The 14,865-nt window shown below is 36.3% G+C and overlaps 1 protein-coding gene across 3 annotated transcripts in view; it reads right to left on the bottom strand.

Annotated features, from left to right (window-relative positions):
* TNPO1 (transportin 1) overlaps nucleotides 1-14,865 on the bottom strand; it is a 69,855-nt gene that overhangs the window by 21,525 nt on the left and 33,465 nt on the right. For all 3 annotated transcript variants that reach the window (XM_051788385.1, XM_051788384.1, XM_051788386.1), the window contains 7 exons: nucleotides 13,039-13,188; nucleotides 7,980-8,086; nucleotides 6,864-6,997; nucleotides 4,348-4,429; nucleotides 3,522-3,644; nucleotides 2,967-3,085; nucleotides 524-584 (listed from right to left, as the gene is read on the bottom strand). In XM_051788385.1, coding sequence (XP_051644345.1) covers nucleotides 524-584; nucleotides 2,967-3,085; nucleotides 3,522-3,644; nucleotides 4,348-4,429; nucleotides 6,864-6,997; nucleotides 7,980-8,086; nucleotides 13,039-13,188 — 776 coding nt within the window. The remainder of the gene's footprint in view (nucleotides 1-523; nucleotides 585-2,966; nucleotides 3,086-3,521; nucleotides 3,645-4,347; nucleotides 4,430-6,863; nucleotides 6,998-7,979; nucleotides 8,087-13,038; nucleotides 13,189-14,865) is intronic.

Here is a 14,865-nt window from a genome sequence, read left to right as displayed (position 1 = left end):
ACTATCAAAATGCCAGTGCTCCTATGTTCTCCTGACGAATTTACCAGAAAGAGGACAGAAGATACAAGCAAGAGAGATACTCTCACCCACAAAGTATCCTTCTTGTTACAAAATTACTCAATGGGAATGAAGTAGAAAGAAATAATAGAGAAATTCTGGTACACAGACATATTCTGAAACACGGTCATGAAAAAAGCCATGTATTCAATCTGGAAGCCATTAGCACTAATTCTCAACATTTTTTTAGGCTGCATTCTTGAAGTAGTTCATGGTAATAGTATCCCAGCTCTGCCTAAATTGGGTAAGCGGGGACTGGGGCAAAGCAGGAGAGCCACAGATTATTTTCCAACAAACATAGCAGCAGTTGTATTTAGTATTTGGAACAGCATACCTTGCCCCAGAAAGCTAATTTTCCATTGAACAGATGGTAGGCCAGATCTACCCATTCTGATCTGAATCATTCTGCTTTATAAGTCAGAAGCTAACCAGCTATTCCTCTAGAGTAAATGAAACTGATACTCACCTTCAACAGAATAATATCAATCTCTGAATATTTCATACCATTTACCAGCACAGGTATCAGCCTACAAAGAAATATTTATGCATGTTAAAATAACACATAAAAAAGCAAGCCAGTTTTCAGCTATACAGACCATAATTTTGGTTGTAACCCTCACCTCCCAACCCAAAAGAAAAACCTTAGCTAGTACCTGAACAAAAGCTAGTACCTGAACCAAGCTCCATGTCATAAAATTATGCAATACTTTGTAATGAGAAGAAGTGTTAATTTCAAACAGAAGTAGCCAGCTGGCACAACTGATGAATTTATTCTGAAGCACCTTTCAAAAATTACATCTATAGGTTTTCAGTAAGAATTCCAACTCCTATAATATACATGATATATGTGACTCTTGACTTAATACTACTTGTCACTTCATTTACTTGTGGATGAAGACTCTACCTCATTACTGTTAAATATGGAAGCCTAACTACATTAAGTCTTCCTATCACTTTGTGACTACTTCAGTAAAACATTGCAGAAATCTTGGCTAATCTGTATTAGGTTTTATTTCGATATTAAACTGGTTATGATTATGGGACTCCAACCATACAGATGCATAGCTAAAAAAGTACTAAGGGAAAAAAGTAAAATATTTCACATAGAAACACATTCATCACAACAAAAAAAAAAATCCATAAAAATATGTATTACAAGCCAAAAGAAGCTAATGACAGTGGATGACCCAGCAACAGTGACAGACTCAATCTTGCTATATTCTGCAGCTGAGGATGATTGTTTTTGAAGGTGCAAGGCTTGCACTAATATTCACACATTGCACTGGCACATTATGTTCTAAACTTTGAATGAAGGAATAGCAAGTATAGACATTATCACTAATTCATTGGCTTTTCTGCAGCATACTTTGCGAAGTATCCGTTTTATAATAAAGGCTACAAGCATAAAATAGAACAAGATGTTAGATATCACAGGAACATGTTTTAAGAAAATCTTGTCCCACTTTTAATTTAGTGTACAAAATTTTAAGATTATCATCAAGTATTGACAAACTTATATAGCTCCCTACGCAAAGAGAAGTCACCAAAAAAACCTGCCTTCAACACACATGGCATTAAAAGATCATGGGAAAAAAATGTAATATTATTCTTATTAAATTGTTTGTCTAGAAAAATCTTCTAAAGCTTTTTTTAAAAAGTTTTCTTTAAAAATTCAGTATGATGGTGTTGCAGTGTCAATGTTCATGTAGCCAAAAGAGGTTTAATACTAATAGTTATTAACTCTTAGTGTTACATATATTATATATTGTATAATTATACAGTTATATAATGCAGTCATTAACTACATAATGTGTGTTGGGAAGGGAACAGGTGGACTCAAGAACGGTGCTATCATTCTTTTGCTTTTTGAACTACAAAACTAGAAACTAAGTAAGACCATTTTAAAATTTAAAAATCATTTCTCATAACATTGGTTCTCCTGTTTTTAATTCTATTCCTTCTCTGCTACAGTGCCGTGTTCTGCTTTCATTGCTTATAGAAACTGGAATTTTCCTTCTTTTTTTTTTTATTTACTTCACATCTACAGTGCTTATTTTTGCTGAGAAGAATGTGCCCCCTTCAGTCTGTCATTCTGTTCTTCCATTCAAAATCTTGAGAGTCTTTACTAATTTCAAAGATGTTCTGTGCATACATGAAAAGAAAGAGTATTCATTTGCTGGCAACACTGAAGAATTAATTTCCTGTTGTAAAAGACTTCAGATTAGTTTGGAGAAAGTTACAAGCACCGTTGCAGACATGCAGGTGTTTACACTTCACACATGGATATTCATTCCCATTCAATCAACGTTCTATATTTTGAGGCATAGGATAACTTTTTGAAAGTTAGAAAAACTAATATTTGAAACTTAAACTACTATCAGGCTGCAGAAGTATGAAGGAACAAATACTACATGCTTTCTTCAAGTTTAAATTGCAATAGTAATTGATATAAAATTGATTCCTAAATCCAAGTCATGTCATGCTGTCTTACGCTCTTTTTAAAACGAGGAACTTTTTACACAACTATGCACATAGAAGCATTGCACAGAGATGCCCACATCAGCAGTAGTCAAGACAACACGTTCATGGTGCACAAGGTATTACAAGTAATGTCATTTGCAGACGTTTATTTGAGCGTAAGTGCATGTTAGCATATCTTTGCATCCATGGGAAGCTTAACAGCTTATTAAATTTGAGGTAAAGCACTACAGTGACACAGTTAAGTTGTTTCTGGAGTTCACAGGGTCTGAAATCTTCAGAAGTCTTTTCAATTATACTATGCACAAGAACTAGCTATAGGAAAATTCGTCTAAATATACTGCAAGTTAGATACAGTCTCTATAAAAGAGTAACCAGGAACAAGTCAACTGAAGTTTTAAGTTTAATGAGTTGTAATGCTTAATACTTACTTAGTAAGATGCCGACATAATACATCTTTACAAATTGGCTGTTCAGCCAAAGTCAGCCAAAACTCACAAGCCTCCAAAGCCACATTTTCATCTTGGTCCTGGGTCCTTTGAAGCATGTACTACACAATATAAAAATAAATATTTAAGTTAGAACTTATTCATTAGTAGCTCAAAGAGTACCTCAGCTATATAAAATAACATGCCTTATCCTTGTTATGTTACACATCCAAAAAAGTGACAGCTTCAACATGTAAACTGGGGCAGTACCAGCACCAGTGCTAGATTTTTAACACAATCTTCTCATTTAGGGTCAAGCAATGCCTTAACTTTGATCCCAGTCATTTAGGATAATTATTTTAAAGAAGAATAAACAACTGCCATATGCACTGCCTGTCAAACACAGTGTCAAGTTGGCAATTAGATAAAAAGAAATTTTTGCAATCTCAGTCTTGAAGGAAGAGTAACATAGCTGTTCTGATAAATGGTTTTTATTTGTTAATACTTCCGCAATACCAAACAGGGGAATCTGCAGGCAATCTAGAAAATTAAACTCACCTCAACTATACTAATCATATGAGGAAGAAGGCGATCCATCCGAACTTCCAGCAACATTACCAGAGCACGGCAAACATTTTTGCGTACTTCAGGCTCCTCATCACCAGCCAGTGCAAAAAGATTCTGTTAGGAAACCGTAACAGTTGAAAAGCCTCTATTCATCAAGTTCAATTTCTATTAAAATTGACACTGCTGGCAAACTAAAGTATGCAAATATATACTTCTGTACTTGCCTACCCCACACCTCAGAATACTATTTTATTTCTTAAAGATGTATTAACTCAAATTAACTCTTCACACTCCCAACATATTTTACACATAACCATGACACTGTGTAGTATTAACAACAGCACAAGAACAGTACTTCCTGGATTATTTTTTTTCTTCTAAATGTAAATTCTATCAGTAAACAGAGAATTGTGTCAGTACATAAGAGTAGCAAATCAAATAGTCTAGATAACTCAGAATCCTTCTCATCCTTGTTTAGTAGCAGTATTCAGACAGACAAACAGGCCCAGTGACATGCACTTTCCAGGACAGGTAAGAGACAGACCATTGTCATTACTTTTCCACCTTTACACAGCAAGAGCTTACCCTATTTATGAAAATGAAACATCTTTCAAAATAAGTCTATTTTTTGGGCTTACTGAGTGGTTACCTCTGAGCACAAGCATACAGAATGAACTTCAATCCATGGGGACTGAAACTAAGAATGGGCAACCAAAAATGGGGAGTTTAGGGCAGAGGTGGTTGTAAAACACAGTTCAAAATTCCTGATAAATCAGATAGTCACTTGACTTAACTCCAACCAAGAATACACACCCACCTCAATAAAAGAATCTATGTGCAACATAAGAGCTTGAGTTCTGCTGATGATAAATTGATTGACGCAAGCCACAGCATGAGACCTACAAATGGAACAGTTAAAATACATATTTTCATGAATTAAAAACATTTTTAAACCGTACAAAGGCAGCAAAAACATTAAACAAATACCTTCTAATGGCAAGAGAGAATAAATCTACATATCTGTAGTCTAACCAAGCAAAATACTAAACCTCATTTTAAATACTGTCTTATACTCTGAAATACCTAATAAATATTTTAAAATAAACTATTCAGTAGAAAGAAAACAGGGCAGGATGACTATGGCTGGCACATTTGTTCTGAACAGTATGTAATGATGTTCTTTTCGGTTATATTATGATTGTAATCTTCTCAGATATTAATAATTCCATACAAGTCAACATGGTGAAATTTAAGCAAGACCTTCTTCGCTGCTAAGTATGCAACTTCCTTTGCAATATTTTTAGAATTTAGTGAGACTAATATGTGTCAACAATGTAACTATAGCTTAGAACAAACCCACACTCATAGTAGGATACATACTCATGGTAGAAATATTCTAAAAAACAAAGCATTGTTATTCTATTCCATTTCATGTAAAGCCATTACTTCCATGTCTTTTTCATTCTCAGACACAAAAGTCAAATTCTCAAAGCAGAGGCACAAGGCAAAACTACCTCTAACGCCCTTTGAAGATTCATTACAGTATTTTTACTAGTGTAACTCTAAACTTTTATTCTGTTCAGACATTTCTTGGAAGACTGTCTCATAAAACATTGTTCAAAAGTTGTCTTTCGATAGATTTAAATATAAGGTATTATTGTACTGACACTACTAGTCCTTTTCATACCACAGCACTATGTACTCAAACTAGGGTATGGGTCAGCAGGTAGCCTGCTTTAAATTTGAAACTGGTTAACAGTCTCAAAGCCAGGAACCTTGTAGCATAAGAAAGAAGTGAGAGACTGTTTAATGTAGTAAGGAAAGAAGCATGTTTTCTCCATCTCTCCCAGCTCCAGAAGGGAGATTATGAGATTAGCTCAGTTGGTTAGAGCATGATGTTAAGAACACCAAGGTCATGGGTTTGATCCTTGTATGGGCCAATCATGTAAGAGCAGGACTTGATGATTCTTGTGAGTCCCTTACAACTCAGAATATTCTGTGAAACTTACTAAGTTTTATCTTTCCACAAGACCAAGTTCGCACTTTATTACATATTATTCTCAGTGCGCATCTTTTATAGGTAAATTTCTCAACCCTATCAGAATCGTAGCATGATACATTCTAAGTTATAGTCTTCCTCTTAAGTCTTCACTATCTACCACTCTTGGCAATAAAGAATTGCCACCTCCAAGTTGCTGAATTTTTCAATATAATTTTCAAACAGGAGTTAAAAACACATTTCACAGAATCACTAAGAATCACAGAATGGCTGAGGCTGGAATGCATCTCTGGAAATCATCTGGTCCAACCCCCCTGCTCAAGCAGGACCACCTACAGCCAGTTGCCCAGGACCATGTTCAGCTGGCTATTGAATATCTCCAAGGATAGAGACTCTATCACCTCTCTGGGCAACCTGTGCCAGGGTTTGATCATTCTCACAGTAAAAAGGTGGGTTTGATGTTCGGAGGGAACCTTCTGAGTTTCTGTTTGTGGCCACTGCCTCTGGTTCTGTCACTGGGCACCACTGGAAAGAGCCCGGACATGTCTTTTCTTCCTCCCTCTCTTCAGGTATTTACACACACTGATGAGTCTCAGCTCTTTCAGCCTTTCCTCAGACCTCTGTTGAACTCTTTCCAGTATATCCATGTCTCTTTCACACTGAACTGTCCAGAACTGGACACAGTACTTCAGGTGTGGCCTCATCTGGAAGATGAAGGGAAGGATCACCTTCCTTAACGAGATGGCAATACTCAAGCCCAGGATGCTGTTAGCTTTTTTTGCAGCAGAGGCACTCTGGCTACTGTTCTTTGTAATGAATATTAGAAATAACAATTTAATTCTGGAATTTTTCTTCCACGCTGTTATTTTAGAGAGATTTAATATAGTTTTACAGTGAAAAGATGATGAGCCCATTCAATTTGATTCAGCTGAAAGTTCAGTTAAAAGCAGAACTTTTTTCACCAAAGCTCAGAAACTTTTGTCAGCAAAAGAATTTTTACTCTCCTATTGCTGAAGCCATTACAAAAGGAATGCAAAATTATTATTTCTAATCAGAATATTAAGTGCAAACCCCAGCATTGAATTTTTCATAATAATATGCAAAAACTTTAAGGAAACAATTTGATTTTCAAAATCATTGGGAGGGGAGATTGTTGCATTAACCAAGCAGACAAACGTGGAAATTACTGATGCATGGAATCTTTGTCGATCTCTGCAGGTTATTTAAAAAAAACAAAGCAGGTTTTAAGCAGCTCTACAAAATAGCAGCCTTGCTGCTCATGTAAATAAAATTTAAACATAAAGTCTACAGGTAAGCACAATATATAAACCTACCGTATTTTTGGACTGCTGTGCTTGAAAAACTGCAAGAACTTAGGTATCATGATATTGAGTGGCCGATCCAACACATCACTATCTAAAATTTCAGCAGAATCTTCACATATTTTCTGAAGAGCGCCAAAAGCACCCTGTTTAAAAATAAATAAGTAAACAAACAAATAAATAAATATATTCTTTCACATTCTGAAGAACACCAAATTTCAGACTTTGTATACAATAGGTAATTTCAGCACAACACAGTATATGTAGCTAGTTAACACTGTAAATGCAGCTAACTTAATATGGATTAAACTGAAATATCCTTAAAGGCATTTTATTTAAACCAGCATCTGCCAGCTCTCAAGCTGTGTGAGTCAGTAATGGATAAGTCGTAATTTTAGTTTTAGTGTTCAATGATCATCTATTCAATCATATTTTAAAAAATGTTTAAAAGCTAGCTCTTATTTGATAAATAAATAGAATGGGGCAGGAGTATCCAATTTAATTAGATATATAAATGTATTTCCTTTCATGATTTGTTATGGGGCAAAACAGAGATGACACTCAATTTGAGTTCCATTTTCAAGCGTTTTTTTCTTTTTCTGAGAGAAAGCACCACTAAAACACTAAACAAAAGCATGGTGTCTTGGACCATCAGTCATCTCTGAGGATCACTTTATACAAAATGTTTCATACACTTCCATGGAGATAATATCAAGTAATTCAAATTGTAAGCAATCACAGATCACTTTTCCAGATTAAGTTACAATAAGAATGAACTCACTTTTATGTAAGAGAAAATTCAGGGTCAACTTAATGACACTGATGATGCCTAAAAGACTAGTAACTTCAGGACACTTCTCAGCTGAGATACGCTAACTATCCATCTGCAATCTTATTCTGCTTTTATGCAAAAAACCTAAATTCATTTGAATGAACAGTAAGAACATGGACTGCAGGTAGAAAAGAAAGTATCAAACTGAGCCACTATTCCCCAAGGAGAACACATGGACACACATAAAGACACATAGAAATGCACACAATACTATACCTATACAAAGTCTCTGTGAAGAGAGATAAAAATAATCAAATTCAGATGATACTCTTTTAATTTTCTATAAATCTCCTTACCTCACAGGTATTGTAATCTTCAGAATCCAACAGGCTGCAAAGCTTTGGCAAGAGTTCTGGCCAATTCTGTAATTCCCCTTTTGAGGCAATGGTTGTTATCAGAATGCCTAAAGGAAACAGAATAATGAAGGAAATGAGATCTCACATACTTTCACATTGTTCATATCAATTTTTCTTATTTTTCTCCTCTCAGATATTGTAGGACTTAAGAGATTTCTTGTTTTGTTAAAAACTGGCATGCATAAAAAAAGGAAGCACATTTAATTGCACACGTTACTTGAAGGGCTTTGAAAAGCAAAGGTGGGTTGTTCCTTCCTGCTACCATGAAGGGCTCAGACATTAGAAATGAAGCACAAAGTAATTTCACTTAAGGAAATAATAATTTACAACATTTATACACATATATATGTATATAAAATAATAATAAAAAACATGGCAGGGCAACTTTGGCTCTAAATTTACTAAACACTGTGCAAGTCTGGACCTTCAATATAGAGTATCCACTTCAAGTCACCTCTTGTTTGTGATGATACAAAAGCATCAATGCGCCAATCTGTCAAATAAATTTACAACCATGTGTTCACAACTCTACTGTGTTTACATAGAATATTAAGGACAGATTCTAAGACCAAGATACCTAAAAAGAGCTTAAACACAGGCAAGTCATCCAGTTATGGGCTGTGAGATCCAGCAAACAGACAGGTCAGCTCAGAGAGTCACTAATTCTGTTTCCAGAAATCCCAGGAAAAACTAATTAGGTGACAAGAACAGGGAAGGTAGCTTATAAAACTAGGACTGAGTTTGTATGAGTTCATTTTGCCTCAACACAAAATGAAACAGGTAGCATAATCCATTCTGCTACTGGAAGTTACTGCTAAGGAGTATGAACATAGAAGAACTTGATACTACTACAGCCAGTAATCTCTCAAGTGAAAAGTGATGGGAAAAGCTTCCCAAGCTTTTTCTTTGAGCTAATCACAACATATCATTTTTCTTTGGAATAAAATGTTAAAATTCTTGTTAAATACACAAGAATACAGGACAACATCACAGAGCAAAGGACATTCTGGACAGGACACACAGCAACTAAACAATATTTTGCATCATGTTTCCTTTGATGCAACATGTTGGAGAACTCACACAGACAAAAGCACAAAAATTAAGACAGACGCCAAATACAGTTTTACAGCTCCAGAAGTAGTTTGTATACAGTTCTCTTCATAACTGCAACTGAATAGAAAAGATTCCCAAAAGCCTATGGAGATCTATGGAGTCTTAAAAGACTACATTTTTCCTGAATATTATCATCCTGTAAAGAACACCAGATGCATTAATAGAAAATACTCATCTTAGTGATGCAAGATCTTAACCACTTCTTTTTCTTTTATAAAAATAACAAAGTAAATTAACTGTCTTGCCTCCTAGTCAAAGCACCTAATTTGCAAAATTGTCTCTTTAACTTGATCTAGATCTGGCACAAGTTTGTTTGTACATTTAATACAAGTTCAGAAACAAACGTAAGAATGAAATTCCTGGACCTCCTCTGGACTAACATGTGACAGAAATCATTACAAGCCTCTAAGGGATAGGTAGTTTTAGGAAAAGAGTTGGCTGAAGATCTTTTCAAGGTCTAGAAGTGTTTTCAGAAGATGATAAATGCTCTGGCTATATTTGTAATATGTCCAAGCTTTCACAGCTGAAGGAAACTATTGAATTCAAAACCTACTTTCAGTGTTTTTCCAAAAGGCCTATTCCAGACAGCAACAGGACAAACTAGGAGGAAATACTTCCAGATGCATAGGCAAGAAGTGACTTGAGGCCACTGGCCCTTGCAACAGAGATGTATGCAGTTCAGATCATACATGCCATTACAAACTTTCCATACAGATCTGTGGGAAAGCCATTTAACACTGTGCTAGTGCTTTTGAAATGTTAAAGAGACACTTTGGCAGAGACAAAGAAAAAAAGAGAGTAATATCGGACTACCAGGAACTTAGAGAGGCAACTGTTATAGCATTTGACACTTTGCAAAAGGTTTTAAGAACAATCAGGAAGCAGCCACATAAAACTAAGTTTCAGGGACTTATGTTCATGCTAAAAAGAATCTTCATCGGTTTCCAATAAGCATCATTTTCCAAAAGCGAAATTTTCCCTACACACCTTCTGCTTCATTTGGCCAGCAGGGAACAGAGACACCAGAGAAAAGACCAACACTTTCATGGCTTTCTCTGCAACACTTCAGGTCCAGAAATATGGGCATCAGAGAATAATCAAAGTAAAGAAATAAATCAGTTTAGTAGCCTGAAGCTTTTTGACAGGTTTGGGCTAGACAAGGCCCTTCCTTCTGACCAACATACTAAGCAACACGGTTAGCAAGCTGAAACTGAAAGTCTTTATAAAGATGGTCTTTGATTTGTAATTAACTTCAAAACAGTATTACAGAATCTTTTGATATTTCACTTGACAAATGTGAAATCTAACTAATATAGCAACTGGGCTAATTAAGCAGTAAATACACAAGAGAACAAACTCCAGAGGGATGTCAGAAATTGTTAAAAACATAAGCTTACTTGTTTTGACAACATCTTTTATGTCACTGTTTCAATTACATGTAACCTTAGTTTATAGGATCAATTCTACAATGAAAAATTTAACACAAAGAAAAAGCAGCTATGCTTCATTACTTTTATGCCAATAATAGGACAGGGGGAAGGCTGGGATTTTGAGTGTGGTTCTTGGAGACCCTGTAGCTCCTAAAGTTGATTTCTGAACTCCTTAACTCTTAAAAGCTGAATTTCATAACAAAATTTCCCCTCAGAGGGCAATCATTAGCTTTCAATTTCCTCCTGCAGTGAAGCTCTCCAGTCCTACTACTAGTCTTAAATGCTCAAACTATTTTTCCTGCTTGTGTTTAAACGGAGCTACCACTAAGGTCATGCCTTAGACTAGAATCCTTAGCAAGTTTTAAGAACAGTTGCAGGTACTTCCAAAAGAGATGCATTTATATCCTGGTAAATTTGTGCTTTCTCATAAATGCAGCTTGAACTTGAATCCATATTTCAAGATCAGCACACAGGGTTTTAAAACCTGTACCACACAGTACAGAGAAGTTACACTCTGTTACTCCTTTGGGGATTAAAATAAGGATAAGCTAAGTAAGGATGCAATAATGTGCAGTTATCATTTGGTCTCTAAGTCACAGTTCTAAAATCAACTCTATTACCATGCTCGTTCTCCTCAGCAAAGTGACTTTGAAGGACAGGATTAGTCAGCTTGCCTCTGTCTTGGCCAAAAGGTATCAGCTTTCATCTGGCTAGTACTAGATGCTGGAGACCACAGAGCGAATCCTGCATTAAATCTTCTCTGATTCTTTATTTTGATGTACTTATTCATCTTGCTCTTAGAATCCCTCAGATCTTATTTGCAATTGGCTCATTAAATTGACAGTGCTTAAACTGCAAAAGCCAATCACTCATCAAAAAGGGCAGCTCTAACTTGCACATGCCAACTCATGCTAAGAAGCCAGTCTAGGTAGGTAGTAATATATTTACAGCTAAGTAGTACCAAGAAACGAGCAGGTACCAGACCAACATCATTACTGAGAGAGAGAGCTCCAGAGATCCAACAATTCAAACAGAGAGCACAACACACATGCTAAACAGCTTATGCAAGCATATAGTTCATCAGTTGCTACCATCTTCAGAGTTCATATATGCTGAAAAATCCCTGCAAAGATCAGTAAAAGCTGAACAATAACTGAGCTACTAATCCACAAGCACTTTGTACCAGGAGAAACTAAACAGTAACTACTTGAAAACAAACGATCCCTGCCTCCCTCAAAAAATTACCCCACAGATCGTCACCAAACAAACCTAAGACAGCAATCCAAGTGGAACTAGAATATTTTCTTTAGTCAGCTCCACTGTACTCCACTGAAAACTCCTGTGAACAAACAAGTGAGAGTGACTCTTCTACAACCTGAAATCCAAATGTACCTGCCACTCAAAGACATGGAACATGGAACATTAATATGGAACATTATGGAACATTAATAAATATGGACCATTAATAAAATTCATTGTAAAGCAGCTTCACAAGTGACAAGACAGCAGGAAAAAGCTAAGAAATGAGTATTTTTCTCTAGAAGGAATCGTATAGAAAAAGCAAAGGGTTCTAAAGGAACAGTAACTGGTAGGTTATTTTATAAGGAGTCAGCTGATACAAGCTGAGTTTCTTTCTGAAGTGACATCCATATCCATTTTCTTGAGAGTATTCAAATATATATTTTATGTTTTTCTAGTTTTTGAGCAGAAAAGGAAAATTACTACAATACTGGAGAAAATCATATTCTCAAAGAGCAGACAGAAAACCAACTTTACCTTGAAATAAGTTAAAATAATACAAATATGCACAATTTATGGAAGATGTATACCAAAACAAAGTATTTACAAAATCAGAAATTTGTGTAACAAAAAAGAAACTTCTCACTGGAACTAGATGATCTTTAAGGTCTCTTAACCATTTTATGATTCCATGTACACCACACTTTATCTAGTATTTTGTGACAGAAGGTATTTAAGAACAGAACCTCCTTATGGGAATGCCTTATGCATAGTACGATGATTCCCTGAAGGGATGTGCATTTGTGTGCATATGGGCAGTGGGGTGCAGGAAATCAACTAAAGGAAGTGTTTCCTTGATGTAACCAGAGTAATGAAATAGTTAAGTCAGACCTTTACCTTATTCCCGTTTTTCGGTTGAGAAGCTGGCAGCAAGCTCAATTTTAGTAGATTCAAAGAAACTTACATTCAGTTATATTTCACAAAATATGAACTGAATTGCTGTATCAATTCTAAGATAATAAGAATCAAAAGTGTGACTTTTTATATTCTCAGTAAAGAAAAATACTAAAATATGGTGAAATGTATCATTAAAATCTGATAATTATCAGAAGCAAACACTTTTAGGAGTTTAATAACTGTTTATGTCACTAGTGCAGCTCCCACCCATATCAGTAACATTTTCAGTATGAAGAATGCATTAATAAGAGCAAACTTACCTACAGTAGCTCTAATTAAGGGGGAGGAATCACCAATGTTGTTCAGACATTCACTTTTAATGAAGTCAGTTACCCCATTTGGAAAGTTGTGAAAATGTGCTTTTACGTTATTCTTCAAGATAAGACCACTCAAGGAACGTGTTGGCTCATCTGCAACAGAAAGTAATTACAGTCAACCTTCAATCAGCTCACAGGAATAAAGCAGATTTCCAGAACAACGCAAAAAGATTAAAGCTTATATAGAGATATTAATCTTCATTCCCTTATCTCTCCTTTCAGCTACACCCAGAGAACATTTTCAGGTTCAGAATACACAAATCAGAGGACTGGGCAATCACCAACCATATGAAGTTCAACATGGGAAAGCGTTGGATTCTGCACTTGGGATGGGGCAACCCTAGATGTATGTACAGACTGGGGAATGAGACACTTGAAAGCAGTGCCACAGAATGGGACCTGGGGGTCCTGGTCAATGGCAAGTTGAATCTGAGTCAGCAGTGCCCTGGCAGCCAGGAGGGCCAACCATGTCCTGGGGGGCATCAGGCAAAGCATCGCCAGCCGGTCGAGTGAGGGGATTGTTCTGCTCTGCTCTGCACTGGGGCGGCCTCACTTGAATATTGTGTGCAGTTTGGGGCACCACAGTATGAGTAATATGTAAAGCTATTAGAGAGTGTCCAAAGGAGGGCAACAAGAATGGTGAAGGGCCTTGAGGGGAAGCTGTATGAGGAGCGGCTGAGGGCACTTGGTCTGTTCAGCCTGGAGGAGATTGAGGGGAGAACTCATCACAGCCTACAACTTCCTCATGAGGGGAGAAGAGGAGGGGCAGGCACTGATCTCTTCTCTGTGGTGACCAGTGACAGGACCAGAAGGAATGGCCTGAAGTCATGTCAGGAGAGGTTTAGGTTGGATATTAGAAAAAGGTTCTTCCCCCAGAGGGTGGTTGGGTGCTGGAACAGGTTCCCCAGGGAAGTGGTCACAGCACTAAACCTGACAGAGTTCGAGAAGCATTTGAACTTGGGCACATGGTGTGATTCTTGGGGTGTCCTGTGCAGGTCCAGTACTTGGACTTGATGATCCTCGTGGGTCCTTTCCCACTCAGCATATTCTGTGATACACTTTTCCTATTTATTCAATATCAGAATATCAGTGTTACAAACTCTACATTTTAAGAAAAAATTTTGAATAGACATATAGGCAAGAAATATATCTGAAGTCACAGGATATAGAAGACTCATTAAAGACATTAGTTAGCAGAAGACAGACATTTTAATTATACTGACTAGCTTGCTGCAACACTGATACTGTAAGGAACTGAGGACAAACCTGCTTTCACCATAGTATGATACAGAAGTCATGTAGGGACTATGTAGTAAAACCGCTACTCTCTAATCCCACAGAAATAGAGTGCTCAATCTTTTTAGAAAATGAAGTACAGTAATTCCTTCAGAAATTAGCTATTCTATTGAATCTATTAAATTAATAATTAGAGAGAGAAGGAAAAAAAATCTTTAAACAGTGTTAACAGGTAAGTGTTACACAGTGTGAACCATAAGAAAAATGCAGCTAGAATTGACCTGAACCAAGTAAGAATTTAAGTTCAGGCAACAGTTTCAGTTCTTTTCACTGAACTTTCTCTAAGTTACTGGGCCAAGTGGAAGAATTGGAGAAGAGTAGCTTAGATTTTTCATTTATAGTGGAGCAGATTCATGTTTGTTTCTTCAACCAAGGGCACGAGTAACTTGGTATTAGTTCTGAAATATGCTGAAAGAGAAATCTGAATGTTCTATATAGAAAGTGTTAGTTTACAGTATTAGAAAATTTAAATTC

This window comes from Manacus candei, unplaced genomic scaffold (assembly GCF_025592945.1).
Source record: "Manacus candei isolate 608988 ecotype Guabito, Panama unplaced genomic scaffold, ASM2559294v1 h1tg000024l, whole genome shotgun sequence".
Taxonomy (NCBI): Eukaryota; Metazoa; Chordata; class Aves; order Passeriformes; family Pipridae; genus Manacus; species Manacus candei.
This window is presented reverse-complemented; position numbering and strand designations above follow the sequence as displayed.